The sequence below is a fragment of the Sinocyclocheilus grahami genome, unplaced genomic scaffold (genome assembly GCF_001515645.1).
Source record: "Sinocyclocheilus grahami isolate Dianchi unplaced genomic scaffold, SAMN03320097.WGS_v1.1 scaffold1453.1, whole genome shotgun sequence".
NCBI lineage: Eukaryota > Metazoa > Chordata > Actinopteri > Cypriniformes > Cyprinidae > Sinocyclocheilus > Sinocyclocheilus grahami.
This window is the reverse complement of record NW_015506632.1, coordinates 183,046-203,887: the sequence shown is the minus strand read 5'-3', so window position 1 is coordinate 203,887 and position 20,842 is coordinate 183,046. Positions and strand designations below refer to the sequence as shown.

Genomic DNA, 20,842 nt, shown 5'->3' with positions numbered 1-20,842 from the left:
CACACACACTCTCACACACACACTCACTCACTCACTCACTCACACACACACTCTCTCACACACACACACACACACACACACTCACTCACTCTCTCACACACACACACACACACACACACACACACTCTCTCTCACACACACGCACACACATGCAAACACACAGACACACACACACTCACCTGTGTCATCTTGAGCAGGTCCAGTGAAGGCCTGTGTTTGTGAGAGTCTGCCGGTCTCCTGCGCTTCACGCCGGTCTTCTTGTGGTTGTGGACGCAGGGCTGTGACCGGCTGCGGGCGAGTCCCTGTCTGCGGCGCTGCAGCTCGGGCGTGGAGTCGGGCGAAGACTCGGCGGGGCAGATCCGCTCCTGCGAGAGGTAGAGTGTCTGCGGGGACGCGGAGAAAGAGAAGCCGAAGGGCTCCGGCGGATCGCTGCGTGCCGGAAGGCTGAAGCTGGAGCTGCGCTGCATGGAGGGAAACCCGGCCGGAGCGAAGGCGCCGCGCTGAACACTCCCCCCGCTGAGGCAGCGCCGTTTCTCCACCGCCATCCAGACGCGTGACCCCTGCGGACGCCACGAGGAGCGGCAGCCCAGCTCCTCCGAGCAGGACAGCGAGCGGCACTGGCGTTTACTGGGCGGCGCGGCGCTGCCAGCAGAGGGCGCTTCACTCAGACTCAGATCGTGCAGCAGACCGCTGATCCCGCCGCTGGCGCCCGTCTCTCGCACACTGTCCCACAGACTCTCCAGACTGGAGCCCACGGGCCGCGACACCTCCGGCCAGCGTCCAGACTCTACAACACAACACCTGCTCTCAGAATCTCACACACTTAGGACTAGGGCTGGGAAAATAAATCGATGCATCGCGAATCGAGAAATGATTCAACATCGACACTGAGATTTTCTGAATGCATGGCGATTCTTTCTCGAGTGGATTCTGAGCGTAGTTGTGAACAGCAGATGGCGCTGCATGCTTCAGAGACATCCGAATCCTTACACACACTTGAACCTAAAATAATCATTCATAACATTCGAAAAGGTTGAAGCGAATCACAAGGGTGTTCATTAATCTGGCCTCATAAAAGCATTCTGAGCCGAGGTGAAATTACAGATTCAGCCGAATGCACGAGCGCTCTTCAGCTCTTCTTCATGAGTGTTTGAGTGTGTGGATAAAAACTAGAGTAGAGCGCCATCTGCTGTTAAAATATAAGCTCAGCATCGAATCCAGAGAGAATCGCCATGCATTCGGAAGATCTCAGAAACGATCCACGAATAGATTCTGCATCGATTTATCGTCACAACCCTACATAGGACTGCACAACAAATCACAATAAAACCGAAATCATGTACGGCTTATGTGCAATGATCAAGTAGCAAATGCTGTGACTGCATTAAATGAATATAAGCATCGAGTGTCTCAGAGTGGAGCGTGGCACTGTGTACGTTTACCTGCAAGCAGCTCACAATTTGGTGCTTTCAGCATCTCGGTTCACAGGAAGTGCTGCTTCACATGAACTCTACTTTTCTTTCATTCCAATTTAAGTTGCTTTAACATTAATTTGGGAACGCATCATGCACCAACCATCTTCCCAAATTTGTAATGAGAAGCGCTTGTCAGCAAAACAGAAACCCTGTGGTTTTCCATTCAAATAAATGTTTGATGGTTTAAAGACACAGAAGCTGGAAAAATTAATTTGGGGGAAAAAATAAACAGATTTTAGAGGGACTTATTAGTGTTGAATTAGCGTATGCATGTATAAAAATTAATGAACTTAATTAAATTAGTTACCTATTAAGATGGAACCGTTTAACATTAGAAAATGAGAAAACGCAGCCATAAATAGTATTACAGTTGTACTATAAAATTATTACTATTATTATTATAAAATGTTATTACATTTTAAACACTTCATTTTTTATTTTACAATAAAATAAATACAATTGTAATATATTTTTAGTATTTCTATTTATTATTTTGTAATTTATCATCATCAATAGTAATAATAATAATGATGACAATAATAGCAATCATTATTATTGTTGTCATATTGATATATAATAACACAGACCTACGAACAAACACACCAAACCTGGATACTTCAGTTCATTTTAAATCGCAATGTTATCAGAAAATGTTTTGAAAATTAGACTTTTCCCCATATTGTGCAGCTCTACTGTAGTACTATACACATTAAATTAACACAAGTAGACAATTCACAAACACACAATTCACAGCATTTTTGAAACTGCAGTGCATTTGGCTGAGGTTCAAGTGTTTGGATGATACTTAGAGCGATCACACATCACATGATTTATTACTTCCTATGAACGAGGGTCAAAACCACAGCAGAAAACTCAGATCAATGTATCGACCTCTAGTTTGAGATGCTTTTTTAACTCAACAGAGGCGAACAAAAGAGAAGCAGGCAGAGCCTGTAGATGTTCACAACAGCACAGCTGTGCCTAAGAAACAAAGAGCCACAAATAGAGCCGTCTGATTGGTGGCAGGCTGCCAGACGGCTGAACATCTGTGTGTTGAGAGTGTGTTTTGGTTACTCGCTCTTAATGTGAATCACTCGCACCCCATGAGACCTCTGAGCAACTACTGTCGAAACACACATCGCCAACGGTGCGATAAATCATGGAGTTACTCAGAATGATGTGAAACGTGATTGGGGACAACAGAGACACATGACATACTACACTCTCATACTAGTCTATACTATATATTCACACGCTATACTACTTACTCTATATTACTTACACTCTCTATACTAAATACACTCCATCTTATTCACACTCTTTATTACTTACACTCTATATTACATACTCACTCTCTATACTACATACTCACACGCTATACTACATACCCACACTCTATACTACATACTCACACTCTATACTACATACTCACAATCTATACTACATGCACTTTATACTACGTACTCAAACTCTATATTACTTACAATCTATGCTACATACACTATATACTACATACACTCTATATTACTTACACTCTATACATTCACACACTCTATACTATGTACTCACTCTATATTACTTAATCTATACTACATGCACTCTATACTACATACACACACTCTATACTATGTGCTCACACTCTATACTACATACTCACACTCTATACGACATACTCACACTCTATACGACATACTCACACTCTATACTAGATACTCACACTTTATATTACTCACAAGCTATACTACATGCACTCTATACTACATACACACACTCTATACTATGTACTCACACTCTATATTACTTACAATCTATACTACATACTCACACTCTATATTACTCCCAATCTATACTACCTGCACTCTATACTATGTACTCAAACTATATTACTTACCCTCTATACTACATACTCACTCTATACTACATACTTGCACTCTATACTAGATAATCACACTCCATATTACTTACAATCTATACTACATACTCACACTCTATATTACTCCCAATCTATACTACCTGCACTCTATACTATGTAATCAAACTCTATATTACATAAACTCTATACTCACACTTTATATTACTTACACTCTATACTACATGCAAGCTATACTACATGCACTCTATACTACATACTCATACTCTATACTATGTACCCACACTTTATATTACATACTCTCTATACTAAATACTCACACTCTATATTACTCACAATCTATACTACATGCTTTCTATACTACATACTCACATTCTATACTATGTACTCACACTCTATATTACTTACACTCTATACTACATACTCACACTCTATACGACATACTCACACTCTATACGACATACTCACACTCTATACGACATACTCACACTCTATACTAGATACTCACACTTTATATTACTCACAAGCTATACTACATGCACTCTATACTACATACACACACTCTATACTATGTACTCACACTCTATATTACTTGCAATCTATACTACATACTCACACTCTATATTACTCCCAATCTATACTACCTGCACTCTATACTATGTACTCAAACTATATTACTTACCCTCTATACTACATACTCACTCTATACTACATACTTGCACTCTATACTAGATAATCACACTCCATATTACTTACAATCTATACTACATACTCACACTCTATATTACTCCCAATCTATACTACCTGCACTCTATACTATGTACTCACACTCTATATTACTTGCAATCTATACTACATACTCACACTCTATATTACTCCCAATCTATACTACCTGCACTCTATACTATGTACTCAAACTATATTACTTTCCCTCTATACTACATACTCACTCTATACTACATACTTGCGCTCTATACTAGATAATCACACTCCATATTACTTACAATCTATACTACATACTCATACTCTATATTACTCCCAATCTATACTACCTGCACTCTATACTATGTACTCAAACTATATTACTTTCCCTCTATACTACATACTCACTCTATACTACATACTTGCGCTCTATACTAGATAATCACACTCCATATTACTTACAATCTATACTACATACTCATACTCTATATTACTCCCAATCTATACTACCTGCACTCTATACTATGTACTCACACTCTATATTACTTACCCTCTATTCTACATACTCACACTCTATACTACATACTCACTCTATACTACATACTCACTCTATCTATATTACTTACAATCTCTCTATACTACATACTCATACTCTATACTATGTACCCACACTTTATATTACATACTCTCTATACTAAATACTCACCCTCTATATTACTCACAATCTATACTACATGCTTTCTATACTACATACTCACATTCTATACTATGTACTCACACTCTATATTACTTACACTCTATACTACATTCTACACTATATATTTATACTCTATGGCAGGGTTCCTCAAATCTTGCCCTGGAGGGCCAATGCGCTGCAGAGTTTAGCTCCAACCCTGATCAAACTCACCTACCTGTGATTTTCTAATGATCCTGAAGACATCGATTAGCATGCTCAGGTGTGTTTGATTAGGGTTAGAGCTGAAGTCTGCAGGACAGTGGATCTCGTGGGCCAGATTTGAGGATCCCTGCTCTACGGCGTCTCAGTTTGCTCTACTACATATACTAAAGCACATGTGGCGCTTGTCTGCGTCTCACTATATGAACACACAAACTTCATCTTCAGAGCTACTAGAGTCAGACCATAATCATAATAATAATACATTTAAAAATGAAAAGAAATTGTTCAATTTATTTGATTACATTTTAAAAGATTAAATTGTTAATGTTTTGATCATTAAAGTATTTAATAATACATTTGTATTAATGCATAAATCCAGAAAAATGAAAGCAGACAACACAGAATTTCTGAAAAAATTAAATATTTCATACGTCCATATTATTGTAAAAATGTAATCAAATATTAAGTTATTAAAGTTTTATAAATGCAATTGATTAGACATGCTTTTAGATCATTTAAATTAAAATTAACCATTAAAATTTAGTCCAGAAAAACATAATCCAGAAAAATCAAATGCAATCCAGAAAAAGGAAAAATTCCACAAACATTTAAGTTCTAACGCCATCTAAGAGTATACAGTAAATTATAGTAAGCATGTGCTTAATCACCGTTATAATTATCAGGGGGCCCTTGGAAAATGTCCCTGATGATGTCCAGGGATTGTTCAGATGGCCGTGTGTCCACACCCAGCGCATCAGACCAGCAGCGCTTCTCGTTGCAGAGGGGCATTTTTCTCAAGTCAAAAGCAGAAATGCTCTGGCTGTGGGCACGCAGCAGAACAAAGACAGCCTAACCAGCACACACCGCTGTGGGCATCGATCTGACGCAGCACAAAACCCTACTGATCACTCAACTCTGTTTATTCCACTCAAAGACTGGCTCCATTCTTTTACTGCCTCTGTTTTCTGAGAGCAGTTGTTCTGGAGACAAACATCGAGCTGCTCACACGTGACACCGGCTCGGAGACGCTCGCACCTGTGACGTCTGAAACTAGGCCTCATGGGTATCAGATGTGAGTGCGGCACACTTTCTATTCCGCTCTTTCATGGAGATGAAGATACGCTGATCCAATCAGTGAAGGAGCAAATGCAGAACAGAAAGATATTTGATCGCTATAAAGACAACACAGCGGTGTATTTGCATTTACCCATAATCCCGCAGGAGAAGAGGGCCGTCCCCTGGCTCATGGTCGGCGGCTCACGCTGTAGAAACACACAGACGGATCAGATGAGCATCCAGGTCAAAAAATTAAATGATACTCTAAATATGAAACTAAAAGCGCCAGTAGGTGGCAGCGAGTCTTAATGAGTGAGTCATTGAATCATTCATTCAACAGATTCATTCCAACAGTTGATTTATTCAGAAATTAAGCTGACTGCCCTTATAAATGAGTCACTGAATCAACTATTCAGTGAACGATTCATTCAAAGACATGGACTTATTCACAACAGCCCTGCTGTGTGGCTTTAATTGGAACTATTTTTTGTTTTCGAAATTGACAACATTGTGTCTAAAATGTAAGGCAATATGAACTTCTTGTATATTGAACTGCTGTATAAATCACGTTTTGCAATGATACTAGAGGAAAACAGCACTCCTGCTGGTGTGATACTGCTCAACTATATCATATGATATAAATATAAAAGGGGTGATTTTTTGCACTCATATGTTGAATTTTAGGCTCATATCACTGCATTCTAACAGCCTCGGTTGTCCCGCATCATGTTCATCAGATGTGAAGTCTTACCAGCTGCAGAGACTCTGTGGATGCTACATCATCGACGGCCTTCTTTTCCAGTGTTTTAGTGTGAATAATCACCATGGCAACACACATGTTTGCCACAGTCCATTCCAGTGCAGGACAGTTCTAGTGAAGCTCATCATTGGAGTGCCGCGCTGATCCGATCCGATCAGTACCAAACGCTCTTCAGCCTGGACACAGAACAGGACAGGAACCCGTCAGCCGATAGAGATTTACACACAGTATTCTGTCTGCTTATAAGATGCACATCAATCACATTACTCAACCGTTACACGTGCCACGTTCACTTAGGGGTGTGTGATATATATCGTCTGCGATAATATCGTAATTGTTGTTTTAACGATGTGTGATTTGACATTATCGAGTATTTTGCGAAAACCATTCAAAACACCCCTACAGAGCGCACGCACACATCACGTGAAGTCTAGACTAGTGCTCTTCTATTAGAGTGCGCTCTTTAACGGCATGATTCAGTATTAAAATGCATTTAGGATGATCACAAATTCAAGACATGGAGGTAGAAAATGTATATAGTCATACCACTTCATATAGTAGCCAATTTCACACGAAGAATGACGTTTTTCTCCAAAAATGTTATTGATACTGATTTCATTTGCTTGCTAACAGCCCAAATGTCTCATGATTCTAATTCACCGATTAAATGTAAGAGTTTGACTCAAAACATAATGGACACTATTAGAAAAAATGGCTTTATAAAGGTAAAAATACCCATAAGATGTAAAAATCCATTTAAACTTATTGGAAAAGATTAATTTCTATCACTGCTGTGAACTGACCAGCACACAGAATATGAAGAATACTTTATGAGTCAGCTGTCCACAGCAGTCCTTAAGATACCAGCACAATAACACACTCAATATACACAAAATATCGTCAAGAATAAGTGTGACCTCACGGTTATCAAAACACACCGCTGCCTCGCTCCTCGAGCAACTCTAGAGCCGCTGATGGGAGCCAGATGTGAGTCTAGAGCTTTATAGCAATTCAAGAGCATCAGCCACAACATCTCAAGTCTCTAAACGCTCAGAGATGATAACCGGATAACTCGATTTCTACATTTGAGAACAGACCGAGACTCCTTCTTCTGATCTGACAACAGGACGAGTCACATTTCTACAAAGTGCATCGTATTTATGGTACATTTGTAGCATGAAAATAGAGAAAAAACTAAAACAGAGCGGGGCTGTTTATAAGGATACGAGGCTCGTTAGACTTGCTTTTTAAGTAATAAAATGTAATTTAACCATTAAAAAAAAAATAAAAAAATAAAAAGAGTACAGAAAAATTTAAATGGAAAAAAACGGAATCCAGAAAAAATAAAACGGATTTCATAGAGCCCTACATTTACACACGTGTACATTAATTAGCAATGCCTAAGTCAAACAGATGGGAATATTGCCAAAGAATTTGATCTAATTTATCCACTGTGAAGGATGTTTCGTCTGCGCCGATAGCCTTGTGGGCAGCGTGTCGATATACAGCGCTACGGCCGTCCCGAGGTCGAATCCCGACTCAAATAAAGCTGTTTTCACAGCACCGCGGTGAGGGAAAGACCCAGAGATCCTGGAGAGTTTATCAGTATAAAAACAGGGAGCGTTACAGGCAGATGCAGGAGGAACACGGCCCTTTCAGAGTGAGTTTTGGGTGAACTTTCTGCTGCTGAACACAGCCACGAGGTCGAAGGTTACACACATTCCCAGAGCGCACACAGCCGCGACTCGTCCCGAACATTACTCGTTTAGTTTATTACACACATACTGAAGCGTGATGCTCGTGCGATTACAGCGTCTCACTAAACGAGGACATGAGCACCATCTCCAGAACTGCTCTGAGAGTCACTTCATCAGCATTTTATTTGAGTTTCATTTGAGAGAAACTATATCATATATACTAAGAAACTTAAAAGGTATTCACGGCAACCCGTCAAAATAAAAGTTCGGTTTAACTTGAAGACATTGAGCCAGAAATACATAACTATTGTTCAGTAGAATGTACATAAATTATTACAACTTTATTTTGACTTTAAGGAATAATCACACAACATTTCTTCAAATAATAAAAATAAATTTTAACTTTCAATAATTAAAAGATAAATAAAAAATTTTATGCCTTCATTTGATAACCAGAAAAATGTAAACAACACAACACAGAGGAAACATTTCCTAAGGCTATTGTAACAATAAATCTGAATAAATTATGTTGTTTTTATGCACTGAAATAATTAGACATGCTAAAACATAGAACTTGGTAACAATAAAACATATGGTGAGAAAAAAATAAAATAGTGCCTTAAACGTAATTTTTAATAACTAAACTTTTAATAAATTGATGTGAAATGATGTAAGTTTCATGATTTTAATTAATTAGACATGCTTTTTGATTAATAATTTAATTTCACCATTAAAAACGGAATCCAGAAAAATGTAAACGGAATTTGAAAAAAAAAAAAACAGAATTTGGGAAAAATACACACACGTCGTCTCTTCTCATTAGAGTAGAGCTCACGTTCACGTAACCTCTCAGCAAAGGTGAAGCGTCAATAAACCAGTTCATTTTACTGTAAGTTCATCTAGAAGCGCTGGTTAAACTGTTACCAGGCAATAACCCACATTAGCACAGAAAGCCAGCCTTCATGAGCTTGCCACAAACCCACAGACGCTCGCTGATCGCAAACACACACTCACCTGAGCACTAGTGCTTCACAGCGTTCACAAATTATGTGTACAACGCTGCTTTCAAATGCTGAATTCACACAAAAATGACTGCGTGATGCTTGTGTTTCAAACACAAAAGTGATATGGATAACTAGGCATTTTCATCTCTCTTCTGCTATTTTCAATGCATGACAAAAGCCATGTTTAACTGAAACCTTGTTTCACAGTTTTACTCTACAGCTTTAACACAATCATCAGTGTGCAGTTGTTTGTTCGTCACAGATTTCTTGGTTAATCTCCGGTGGTTCGTGATCTTATGAAGCACTTCCCTCTCAGAGCCTGATGTTAACAGCTATGAAAATATGGAACTGCCAATAACTGAAAGTCAGTGAGCTCATAAAAATGATCTTGTGATTCGTTATGGGAACTTCCACTGCGGTGCACGCGTTTACGGCCGCTTGTTACGTGACCTCGTTATCAAAACACACCTGTGGCACGGCAAAGACACAATCGCACGAGTTCTGAAGACCAAAGGCCTTTCAGCGATCAGCGTCACGTCACTCTGCGCAGCTCTATCTGAAACGGTTTCAATTAAATCAGATTCAATCACAGCACACAAATTTAAAAAATACTAAATACCCTTAAAATACTGCAAACTGTTAACGCCGAATAGGCCTACTTTTAAGATATGGAATGCTCTGGCATACTCTTAACATACGGAGTATTCTAAAATACTAGATACTCCAAAAATACGGAATACTCTTGAAATACAGCATACTAAAAATACTACATACTTCTAAAAGAAAGATTACTCCTAAATACTGAGTATTCTAAAATACTGAATACTCAAAAAAAAAAACGGAATAACTACTGGAATAACTCTAAATACTCATCAGTAAATACTAGTTTTTCAGCTCGTGACTGAAGTTTATTAAACAATTTCAATTCTATTCAAAATTGCTTTATTGGCATGACTGTAAAAAAAAAAACAATATAGCCAAAGCTTGGAATATATGTGGAGAAATATAGTAATAGCAATGAAATGATCAAAATAATAGAAGAAAACATTATAACGATTTAAACGAGTGAACATTTCATACCACAGTGTTTAACATAAACACACACCGGCTGAGGGTCACTGTGGTGGACAGTAGAGAAACACACGCACAACACAAATGATTACAAGACGTGTCTCAATGTGCACGCCATCTGTTTGGTGAAGGTCAAAATCTGCCTCTTTTATGTCAAAGGAACAGTCAAACCTGTTCTGTATTCTCTGTCTGATGTCTCACAATCACAATGTTACGTTTATCACCCAGATATTCACCACAAACATTAACCGAAACAATTCCCTTCAGTAGAAAATGAATTAGCCCTGGGAAATGTCGCTCTGCTCCTCGAGCACACAAACACGGCTCTGTAAACACAGCCACGGCCGCTCTGGTGAGAACAGAGTCACCGTTTACCGTGAAACACACAGTGCAACGACGGCTGGAGGTGAGAAACACACAAGCACACATTCATAGCAGCGACTGGAGCAAAAGCTGGAGTGCTGCACGTCACAACGCTTCACTGCTAAACACCAGACGATTCTCCAGAGGCCTGGGAAGTGACTCAGAGAGAAGTGAAAATCCTTTATTTGCATACGGCCTGATCACAGCTAACGAGCTGGTATTGTGACGATGGCTAGATAAACACAATCGGCAAGAAATCCTAGAGCTGCTCTTATTCAGATTAGACTCTGCTGCTGCTTTAGTTCACACATCATCACTCAGTACTCAGGTTTCCTCTATTAATACTCAACACAATATACTATACTAAAACACACGCAACCCTTCAATTGTACAGAATACTCGTCTAAAAAACCACATACTCTGAAAATACGGAATTCTCTTAAAATACTGAGCACTCTATAATACACTAAAATATTACATACTCTTAAAATAAGAAGAATTCTGAAGAGTTCTTTCTGGGGCCACGTCCAAGAGTTAAATGTTTGCGATTCATTTTTGGAAGTCTGATAAAATGGCAAGGGCATGTAGGTAAAACATGGTTAAAACGTCCTGATTAATCTCACGAAGAAATGTGTGGGTTATATTTCATCTCAAAATAAAAATTAAAAGATTAACACATGAATTAAATTAAATTTAAAATGTAAATTAATGAATAAAATAAATACTATATACTCAAACAATGGCATAGTCTTAAAATGCACTCTAAAATACTGAACAATAGGCTTAAAATAGACTCCAAAATATTTAATACTCAACAATAACGCAAACTCTTAAAATACAGAATACTCCTAAAATACTGAGTATTGCAAAATACTGAGTACTATAAAAATACTAAATACCCTTAAAATACGGCAAACTGTTAACGCCGAATACTTTTAAAATATGGAATACTCCGGTGCTATGGATCAACTGGGGATGTGTTAACTGGGGATGTGCGCGTGCATGTGAGCTATTTTACGTCCCATTCCAGCAGATTCGCCAAAAGCGACTGATAAAAAGACGTTGGTACATTCTTAAATGTTGATGCAATTATTACGCAGTGTTGTTTCCTCAATACCTGTTTTAACGCATGCGACACAGTTTAAGTGTCATTTTAACATGATTTCACGTGCTGACATGATTCACAAACCACACCCACGTTATCTTGGCACATTCACTTCTATGGAAAATGACAATCACTCAAATAAACGTATATTTCAACTGTAATTCACTTCTATATACACTGAGTGAAAATAGCATTATTTAGCAGTTTGTTATTTACACTAAATAGCAATAGATTTTATATATACTATTTAAAAATAGCAGTATGTTTGCATTAAGTGTAGATAGATGCTATTTATACTTAGTGGAAATAATGGCAGAGTAAGTAGTATAGCGTGAGAATATATAGTATAGACTAGTATGAGAGTGTAGTATGTCTTGTTTCTCACGTCTCTGTTGTCCCCAATCACGTTTCACATCATTCTTACTCTATATTACTTACACTCTCTATACTAAATACACTCCATCTTACACTCTTTATTACTTACACTCTCTATACTAAATACTACGTACTTCTAAAAGAAAGAATACTCCTTTATACTGAGTATTCTAAAATACTGAATACTCTAAAAACACGGAATAACTGGAGATACTCATCAGTAAATAGTTTTTCAGCTCGTGACTGAAGTTATTTGGTAAGTTAGAGTTCCCGGTTCGAGTTGAACCGAGCTTCTGCTGTAACTTTGATCGTCGGTTGTGGAATCACCGTGCACCGGAGTTTCTGACCGACTTTAATTCGGGAGTTTCTCTGGAAACAGACGCTACTGACGCTAAGGTCCGCGAGCGTCGCGGGAAACTCACTCATGCTCAGCGACGCGGCGAACATGATGCAATATACTGCAGCTGGATCCGTATTTTCGCGGTATACTCACGGGACAGCGAGCGGAGCGCCGGATCGGTAAACACGGCCGTTCAGGTCGTCATCCTCCTCCGCCGCTCCTCTCTCCAGCGCGGACCGCTCACTCACAGACGCAGCCGCGGGGGACGAACACAGCACACAACACACACAACACACACCCGAAACACCTTCAACTGAGCGGAAACACAGTATATACTCATGTAAACACATCAGGTATGATTCCTGACAAAGATACGCGCGGTTCTGATTAATAGTTCCGTTTAAATGAAGAAGCTCCCCCCGCGTCTGAATGGACTCGCCCAACGCCGCACACAGCGTGCCTCATCTGTGATTAACTGCTCTGTTAATCTCATTTATCAACGAGTTCGCACTAAAACAACACGTGTGTGACATCTGTCTTATGAAAGAAGAGAAAACAGCAGGCTACTTTGATGAACGGGCACATAACTATCAAATATACTATGACTTTTTAATCAACAGCAAGAGATATTGTTTGATACAGAGATGCATGAAGGAAAGATAGGGTTTGTAACTGATACCTTCACTAGATCCTTTTCACCGATATGCAGTGTGACAAATGAATTCTGACACTCATTGGTTTTTATGATAATTAATTATGTCCAGTCCTGATCACAGCATACCTGTCTGTGACCCAAAATTGTGAGTGAGTGAGTGTGTGTGTGTGTGAGAGAGTGAGTGAGAGAGAGAGAGAGTGTGTGTGTGAGAGTGAGTGAGTGTGTGTGTGTGTGTGTGAGCGTGCGAGTGAGTGAGCGAGAGAGTGTGTGTGAGTGAGTGTGTGAGCGTGCGAGTGAGTGAGAGAGTGTGTGTGTGTGTGTGAGCGTGCGAGTGAGTGAGCGAGAGAGTGTGTGTGAGTGAGTGTGTGAGCGTGCGAGTGTGTGAGCGTGCGAGTGAGTGAGAGAGTGTGTGTGTGTGTGTGAGCGTGCGAGTGAGTGAGCGAGAGAGTGTGTGTGAGTGAGTGTGTGAGCGTGCGAGTGTGTGAGCGTGCGAGTGAGTGAGAGAGTGTGTGTGTGTGTGTGAGCGTGCGAGTGAGTGAGCGAGAGAGTGTGTGTGAGTGAGTGTGTGAGCGTGCGAGTGTGTGAGCGTGCGAGTGAGTGAGAGAGTGTGTGTGTGTGTGTGAGCGTGCGAGTGAGTGAGCGAGAGAGTGTGTGTGAGTGAGTGTGTGAGCGTGCGAGTGTGTGAGCGTGCGAGTGAGTGAGAGAGTGTGTGTGTGTGTGTGAGCGTGCGAGTGAGTGAGCGAGAGAGTGTGTGTGAGTGAGTGTGTGAGCGTGCGAGTGTGTGAGCGTGCGAGTGAGTGAGAGAGTGTGTGTGTGTGTGTGAGCGTGCGAGTGAGTGAGCGAGAGAGTGTGTGTGAGTGAGTGTGTGAGCGTGCGAGTGTGTGAGCGTGCGAGTGAGTGAGAGAGTGTGTGTGTGTGTGTGAGCGTGCGAGTGAGTGAGCGAGAGAGTGTGTGTGAGTGAGTGTGTGAGCGTGCGAGTGTGTGAGCGTGCGAGTGAGTGAGAGAGTGTGTGTGTGTGTGTGAGCGTGCGAGTGAGTGAGCGAGAGAGTGTGTGTGAGTGAGTGTGTGAGCGTGCGAGTGTGTGAGCGTGCGAGTGAGTGAGAGAGTGTGTGTGTGTGTGTGAGCGTGCGAGTGAGTGAGCGAGAGAGTGTGTGTGAGTGAGTGTGTGAGCGTGCGAGTGTGTGAGCGTGCGAGTGAGTGAGAGAGTGTGTGTGTGTGTGTGAGCGTGCGAGTGAGTGAGCGAGAGAGTGTGTGTGAGTGAGTGTGTGAGCGTGCGAGTGTGTGAGCGTGCGAGTGAGTGAGAGAGTGTGTGTGTGTGTGTGAGCGTGCGAGTGAGTGAGCGAGAGAGTGTGTGTGAGTGAGTGTGTGAGCGTGCGAGTGTGTGAGCGTGCGAGTGAGTGAGAGAGTGTGTGTGTGTGTGTGAGCGTGCGAGTGAGTGAGCGAGAGAGTGTGTGTGAGTGAGTGTGTGAGCGTGCGAGTGTGTGAGCGTGCGAGTGAGTGAGAGAGTGTGTGTGTGTGTGTGAGCGTGCGAGTGAGTGAGCGAGAGAGTGTGTGTGAGTGAGTGTGTGAGCGTGCGAGTGTGTGAGCGTGCGAGTGAGTGAGAGAGTGTGTGTGTGTGTGTGAGCGTGCGAGTGAGTGAGCGAGAGAGTGTGTGTGAGTGAGTGTGTGAGCGTGCGAGTGTGTGAGCGTGCGAGTGAGTGAGAGAGTGTGTGTGTGTGTGTGAGCGTGCGAGTGAGTGAGCGAGAGAGTGTGTGTGAGTGAGTGTGTGAGCGTGCGAGTGTGTGAGCGTGCGAGTGAGTGAGAGAGTGTGTGTGTGTGTGTGTGAGCGTGCGAGTGAGTGAGCGAGAGAGTGTGTGTGAGTGAGTGTGTGTGTGTGTGTGTGTGAGTGAGAGAGTGTGTGTGTGTGTTACTGGGTTTGGGTTTGTTCCCACATCTCTGAAGCACCGGGAACTGATCTGAGATCTGTGACTCCATCTACAGGAGCATCTGGAAACTGCTGCACATCATGCATTGACTACATATCTGAATGTCTTTAGATTCAAAATAAGTCTCATTTATTGATTCAAAGTGAAAAAATATTGGTGAAGAGAAACGAATGCAACATTTGACCGGCAGTATACATCATGACATTTCCATGTTTAAATGCAACTAAGTGAACATTTGCAGTAAATCAGCTTTCAGTTTAAGTTATGAGAGATTTCCTCTCAGTGAAAAACAAGTAATGATCAGCTCAAGACTGTCAGAGTAACAGCACGTTATATCAGAGAGCGGGGCTAGTTGTCACAAGCGTGTCATTTGAAAATCACTCATATGATTTTGAAGTGAACATGAAGTAATGAATGTCCCACTCTAGGGCTGGTTTTCAGATGGTGCGGAACCGACCAATCAGCGGCGGTGCGTCTGATCACGTGCACGTGACGCTGCTCGTGTTTATTTTGTCAGCGCCGCCATTAAATCCGCATCTACATCAACATTCCGAGATCACCGTCGACATAACACTCTATTCAACGACTGATATAAAGCTGAGAGGTTAGAGAACACAATGGAGGTGGAGTAACGATAAAGACAGACGGAGGGGATTTAAGTCTCTTTCATGAGGAGCTGTGAGTAATCTGTGTCTGTCCGAGTATTAATGTGATAGCGTCAGTGCTGCCTGTGACTAATAACATTAATACCAACAGTAACGTTACTGTGAGAAATGAGTTTCATAACATTAATACTGTATATGCGAGTATTGCTAATAATAACATTAAAGGCACAATATGTAAGATTTTTTTTATTAAAATATCCAAAAACCACTAGAACAGTGTTATATATTTTGCTGACTTGTGTACTTACATTATCCCAAATGTTTCGAAGAATGTTTAAATCCAGAGAAATAATCAATTTTAACTAGAAGCACAGACCGTGTCTATATTGTCATTGTGTCGCCTGCTGATGACGTCATAACCCCTCGATTTCCGGTTTAGTTTTGTAGAGAACATGGAAACAGCAAAGACGCTTTAATATGTTGTGTGCTTTACCCCACATACGCACGACCGGAAGCAGCGGAAGCGCTCGACTGTGGCATAATAAAAGCTCCGCTGCTTTACCCCACACACGCACGACCGGAAGCAGCGGAAGCGCTCGACTGTGGCATAATAAAAGCTCCGCTGCTTTCCAGCCGTGTGTCGCGCTCGTTCAGCGAGTCGTTTCACTTCGACGGCTTTCAGCCTCATCCTGCTTCATTCTACTACGTTAATAAATCATTAGCTCATCCATGAACATGATTTCTGCCCGAGTCCCGTCGGATTGTATCGGCTGTGCGGATGAAGACCACAACTCCCATGATTCCTCACTCAGTCACAACGTCATCAAACTACGCCTTTGTCTATTTGTTTATTTTGAATACGTGCCCTCTAGCGGCGTAAATTACAGACTGTGCCTTTAATATACTGTCAGTTACAAACATCACTAATAACATCAATACTATCCATACTGTTGGTGTCAATAATATTAATACTGTCAATTCTGTCAGATATGAGTGTCAATAGCAATATTAATCCCGTCAGTGCTGTGAAATACTAACTGACAATATAATTAATGCTCATATGTTACATCGCTGACATTATAATTGGTAGTATTTTTGGAAGTATTGAAGACTAGAGTATTAAAGATAGAATTTCTTGCATTCTGTTCTGGATTTCTGACATGTGTTTGTCACGTCATGTCATGTTTGTGTTTGCAGATTGGTTGTCTCCGTATCAATGTGTGAGCCTGATGTAAGATTGTGTTGTTGATTGTGTGTGTGTGTGTGTGTGAGTGAGTCTGAGTGAGCGAGTGTGAGCGAGTGTGTGAGCGAGTGAGTGAGTGAGTGTGAGTGTGTGTGTGAGTGAGCGAGCGTGCGTGCGTGAGTGTGTGAGCGTGCGAGTGAGTGAGTGTGAGTGTGTGTGTGAGTGAGCGAGCGTGCGGAGTGAGTGTGAGTGAGTGAGTCTGAGTGAGCGAGTGTGAGCGAGTGTGTGAGCGAGTGTGAGTGTGTGTGTGAGCGAGTGTGCGTGCGTGAGTGTGTGAGCGTGCGAGTGAGTGAGAGTGAGAGAGTGTGTGTGTGTGAGTGAGTGTGTGAGCGTGCGAGCGAGAGAGTGTGTGTGAGTGAGTGTGTGAGTGAGCTGATCCATCATGACAGACCTGTGTGTGAAGTGGTCGTGTGAGTACTGCACGTATGAAAACTGGTCGTCTGCTATTAAGTGCACCATGTGCCGAGCGCAGCGGCCCAGCGGAACCATCATAACAGAGGAACTGTTCCCGAGCGGCACCGGACACCGGTGTGACCCCGTGTGCAACGACAGCCTGCTCATCTGCCCTGATTCCAGCGCCCGGCCCCGCGTCCGCCCGGCCCAGTCCTCCGAGCACAGCAGCAAATGGTCGTGTCAGGTGTGCACTTACCTGAACTGGCCCAGAGCGATCCGCTGCACCCAGTGCCGCAGTGTCCGGCAGCGCATCTACAGCCCCACAGAAACCCCGCAGACGTCCGGAACCGGCCCTCCAGCGGATCCGTGTGAGGAATACAACGACCGGAACCGACTCCACACACGAGTGCAGTGCTGGACCTGCTCGGTCTGCTCGTACGAGAACTGGCCCAAATCCTCTCGCTGCATGGTGTGTGACCACCCCAGACCCAACGACGCCTTCCAGCCGCGCGAGCCTGATGAGCCCTCGTCCGTGATTAACGAGCGGGACAGCGGCCGAGCGCGGGGCGTGTGCAGCGGGGCGCAGCGGCTCTCACCTGCCTCCTCTAAACGTGAGGCAGAGCTGCAGATCGAGCTGGCCGCTGGAGCTCAGAGCGGGAACGAGGAGATCGAGGTGGACTTCAAGAAGCTCAAACAGATCAAGAACCGCATGAGGAAGACAGACTGGCTGTTTCTCAACGCCTGCGCTGGTGAGTGCCTCTTTACTCGCTCTCAGGGGCCTTAACTGACTTAAGGTGTCTTTATACACTTAAGGCTGCTCTGTGCCAGCTCAAAATTCACTGTTAATACATAATGTACCTAGGGGTGTGCGATATTGACAAAAAATTATATCTCGATATTCTATAATCAGCTGTCCACGGTACCAGCACAATAACACACTCAGCAGAATATCATCTAATTATCATTATTGATAAAATCCCAGAAAATATTGAGATATTATGTTTTGTCAATATCGCACACCCCTACATCAGAAGCGCTTCTGTGCCAACTTTGAAAGGGGTCATGACCTTAAACTTTTGGCAAAGAGGTCTTTGTACCATTAAAACATCATGCAAGTTTAGCTAATAGCTTAAAACGTCCTCCTCATTATAAACAATTACAAAGCATTTATTTAATCAAGCTCCAAAAAATGGCTGGCTTTGGATCCGAGGGGCAAGATATGTACTAGATCTGACTTCAGCTGCATCACAAACCACAAGTAAATGATTTCATAATGCTTTGTTTGGAAATTACCTTTTTATTTTGATTATGTTGTCAAAACACTCACATGCGATAGCGAGGGGTGTTGATACTGTTTCCTATGCAGTGACGTTAGCCAATCATATTACTGAGAAGCCTTAAAGGACCCGCCCCTTAAAACAGCTCGTTTTAGACAGAAGGTCAGAATGAGGGTTGAAAATAATCACTTTTCCACGTTTTTTTTGTGCAAAAACTTCCTTAACATTCTAAGGAAACCTCAAGGAACTTATTAAGTTTATTCTGCCCAAGAAATGTCCTGTGTTAGTTTACGTGTGGCTGATTATAGTGATGCAAGTACAGCTCCTGTCTATGTGAATGAGGAAAGATTGTCAAGATTATGATTTTAAGTAAGGAATAATTGACGACGGGCCATTGAATCATTAGAAAATAGGTGGCCGTTACACCTCAGGTGTGCATTCAACAGCCCCATAGTATAAATTAGCAGTAAGGTTTGGTTAGATTTTTAAAAAGTAAGCATGCAACACAAAGTGAGTCCTTCACGAGACACTCAGAATCCAGACTGTCAGTGATTTGATGCAATCATTAACTTCTGTCTTGGGCTTGATTCTGTTTCCAGATGGTCTGTGTGTATTTCTAGTTGTAGTGATTTTTGCGAGTGTTTGCATTCAGGAGAGGTCAGAGAACAGGGTGACGCCGTCTGAGATCATCTTCAACAGACTGAACTGACCATTGTATTCCAGCAGCTTTGCATTGTCGAGTCTGGCGGTGATGATGTCATCCTGATGATGTCACGCGCGGCGCTTCATTGTCGTTTGTCTGAGCTGATGCTCGTGCTGCTGGACTCGTGACTCGTGACCTTCAGCGTTTCACTAGATGTGGACATTTATGGAAAAAATGACTGTTGTTGACACAACAAACGTGTGTACGATGTCTTTTGTGTTGCTGATGGTGTTGATTGCAAATGTGTTAAACTCGGTACAGAAGCGCTCTGTCAGCTGCCTTGTTATTCATGCATTTGCCAGATGTTTTAATCCAAACTGACTTGCATTGCATTTAAAGGCACAGTATGTAATTTTCGCCGCTGGAGGGCGAGTATTGAAAACAAACAAAGAAACAAAGGCGTAGTTAGATGACAGCGTGACTGAGTGAGGAATCATGGGAGTTGTGGTCTTCATCCACACAGCCGATGCAATCCGACGGGACTCGGGCAGAAATCATGTTCATGGATGAGCTAATGATTTATTAACGTAGTAGAATGAAGCAGGGTGAGGCTGAAAGCCGTCGAATATATATATAAGCAAAATATATAACACTGTTCTAGTGGTTTTTGGATACTTTAATAAAAAAAGTCTTACATATTGTGCCTTTAAGCTATACCTTTCATCAGTTCACGCATTCATTAGGAATCGAACCCATGACACTGCTGTTGCAAGTAGTGTGATGTACTAATTAATTATTTATTATTATTGAATATTTATAATGTGTAATGTTTTTAATAGTTGTAGTTGAATAATTGTGTGTAGTTACCATTGTGGATAAAAACAAATGCAACAAATGTGGGTTATATCAGTGGTTCTCTCTGAGTGTGTCAGAGACACATAAAACATGTGCGGAGCAGTGGGTCCCGAGGACTGGAGTTGAGAACCGCTGGGTTATATCGTTATTACACATAATTACCAGACAATTAAATGCACAAATCATCTGAATGGGTTGTTAAAATCTTCCACCTCAGTCAGTATCTAATGTTTGGTGTCATTATCAGCTGTAAACACTGAAATGATTTATAAATATCCTGCAGCAGATCAACAAGTAAACACACACGTGTTGTGACCTTTATACGGATTCAGAAGTGTGACGTGACATGTGGCCAAGTATGGTGACCCATACTCGGAATTAGTGCTCTGCATTTACCCATCCAAAGTGCACACACACACACACACAGCAGTGGGCAGCCATTTATGCTGCGGCGCCCGGGGAGCAGTTGGGGTTCGGTGTCTTGCTCAAGGGCACCTCAGTCGTGGTATTGAAGGTGGAAGAGAGCGCTG

At 41.9% G+C, this 20,842-nt stretch overlaps 2 protein-coding genes across 2 annotated transcripts in view; one reads left to right on the top strand and one right to left on the bottom strand.

The window, feature by feature from the left end:
- Positions 1-12,962, bottom strand: part of LOC107570403 (protein FAM53B-like) — a 14,589-nt gene extending 1,627 nt beyond the window's left edge. The window contains exons 1-4 of the mRNA XM_016256631.1: positions 12,870-12,962; positions 6,753-6,937; positions 6,153-6,207; positions 180-787 (exon numbers count right to left, since the gene is read on the bottom strand). Coding sequence (XP_016112117.1) covers positions 180-787; positions 6,153-6,207; positions 6,753-6,839 — 750 coding nt within the window. The 5' untranslated portion in view covers positions 6,840-6,937; positions 12,870-12,962. The remainder of the gene's footprint in view (positions 1-179; positions 788-6,152; positions 6,208-6,752; positions 6,938-12,869) is intronic.
- Positions 12,963-17,457: 4,495 nt separating this feature from the next.
- Positions 17,458-20,842, top strand: part of zranb1a (zinc finger, RAN-binding domain containing 1a) — a 15,925-nt gene continuing 12,540 nt past the window's right edge. The window contains exon 1 of the mRNA XM_016256629.1: positions 17,458-18,286. Coding sequence (XP_016112115.1) covers positions 17,527-18,286 — 760 coding nt within the window. The 5' untranslated portion in view covers positions 17,458-17,526. The remainder of the gene's footprint in view (positions 18,287-20,842) is intronic.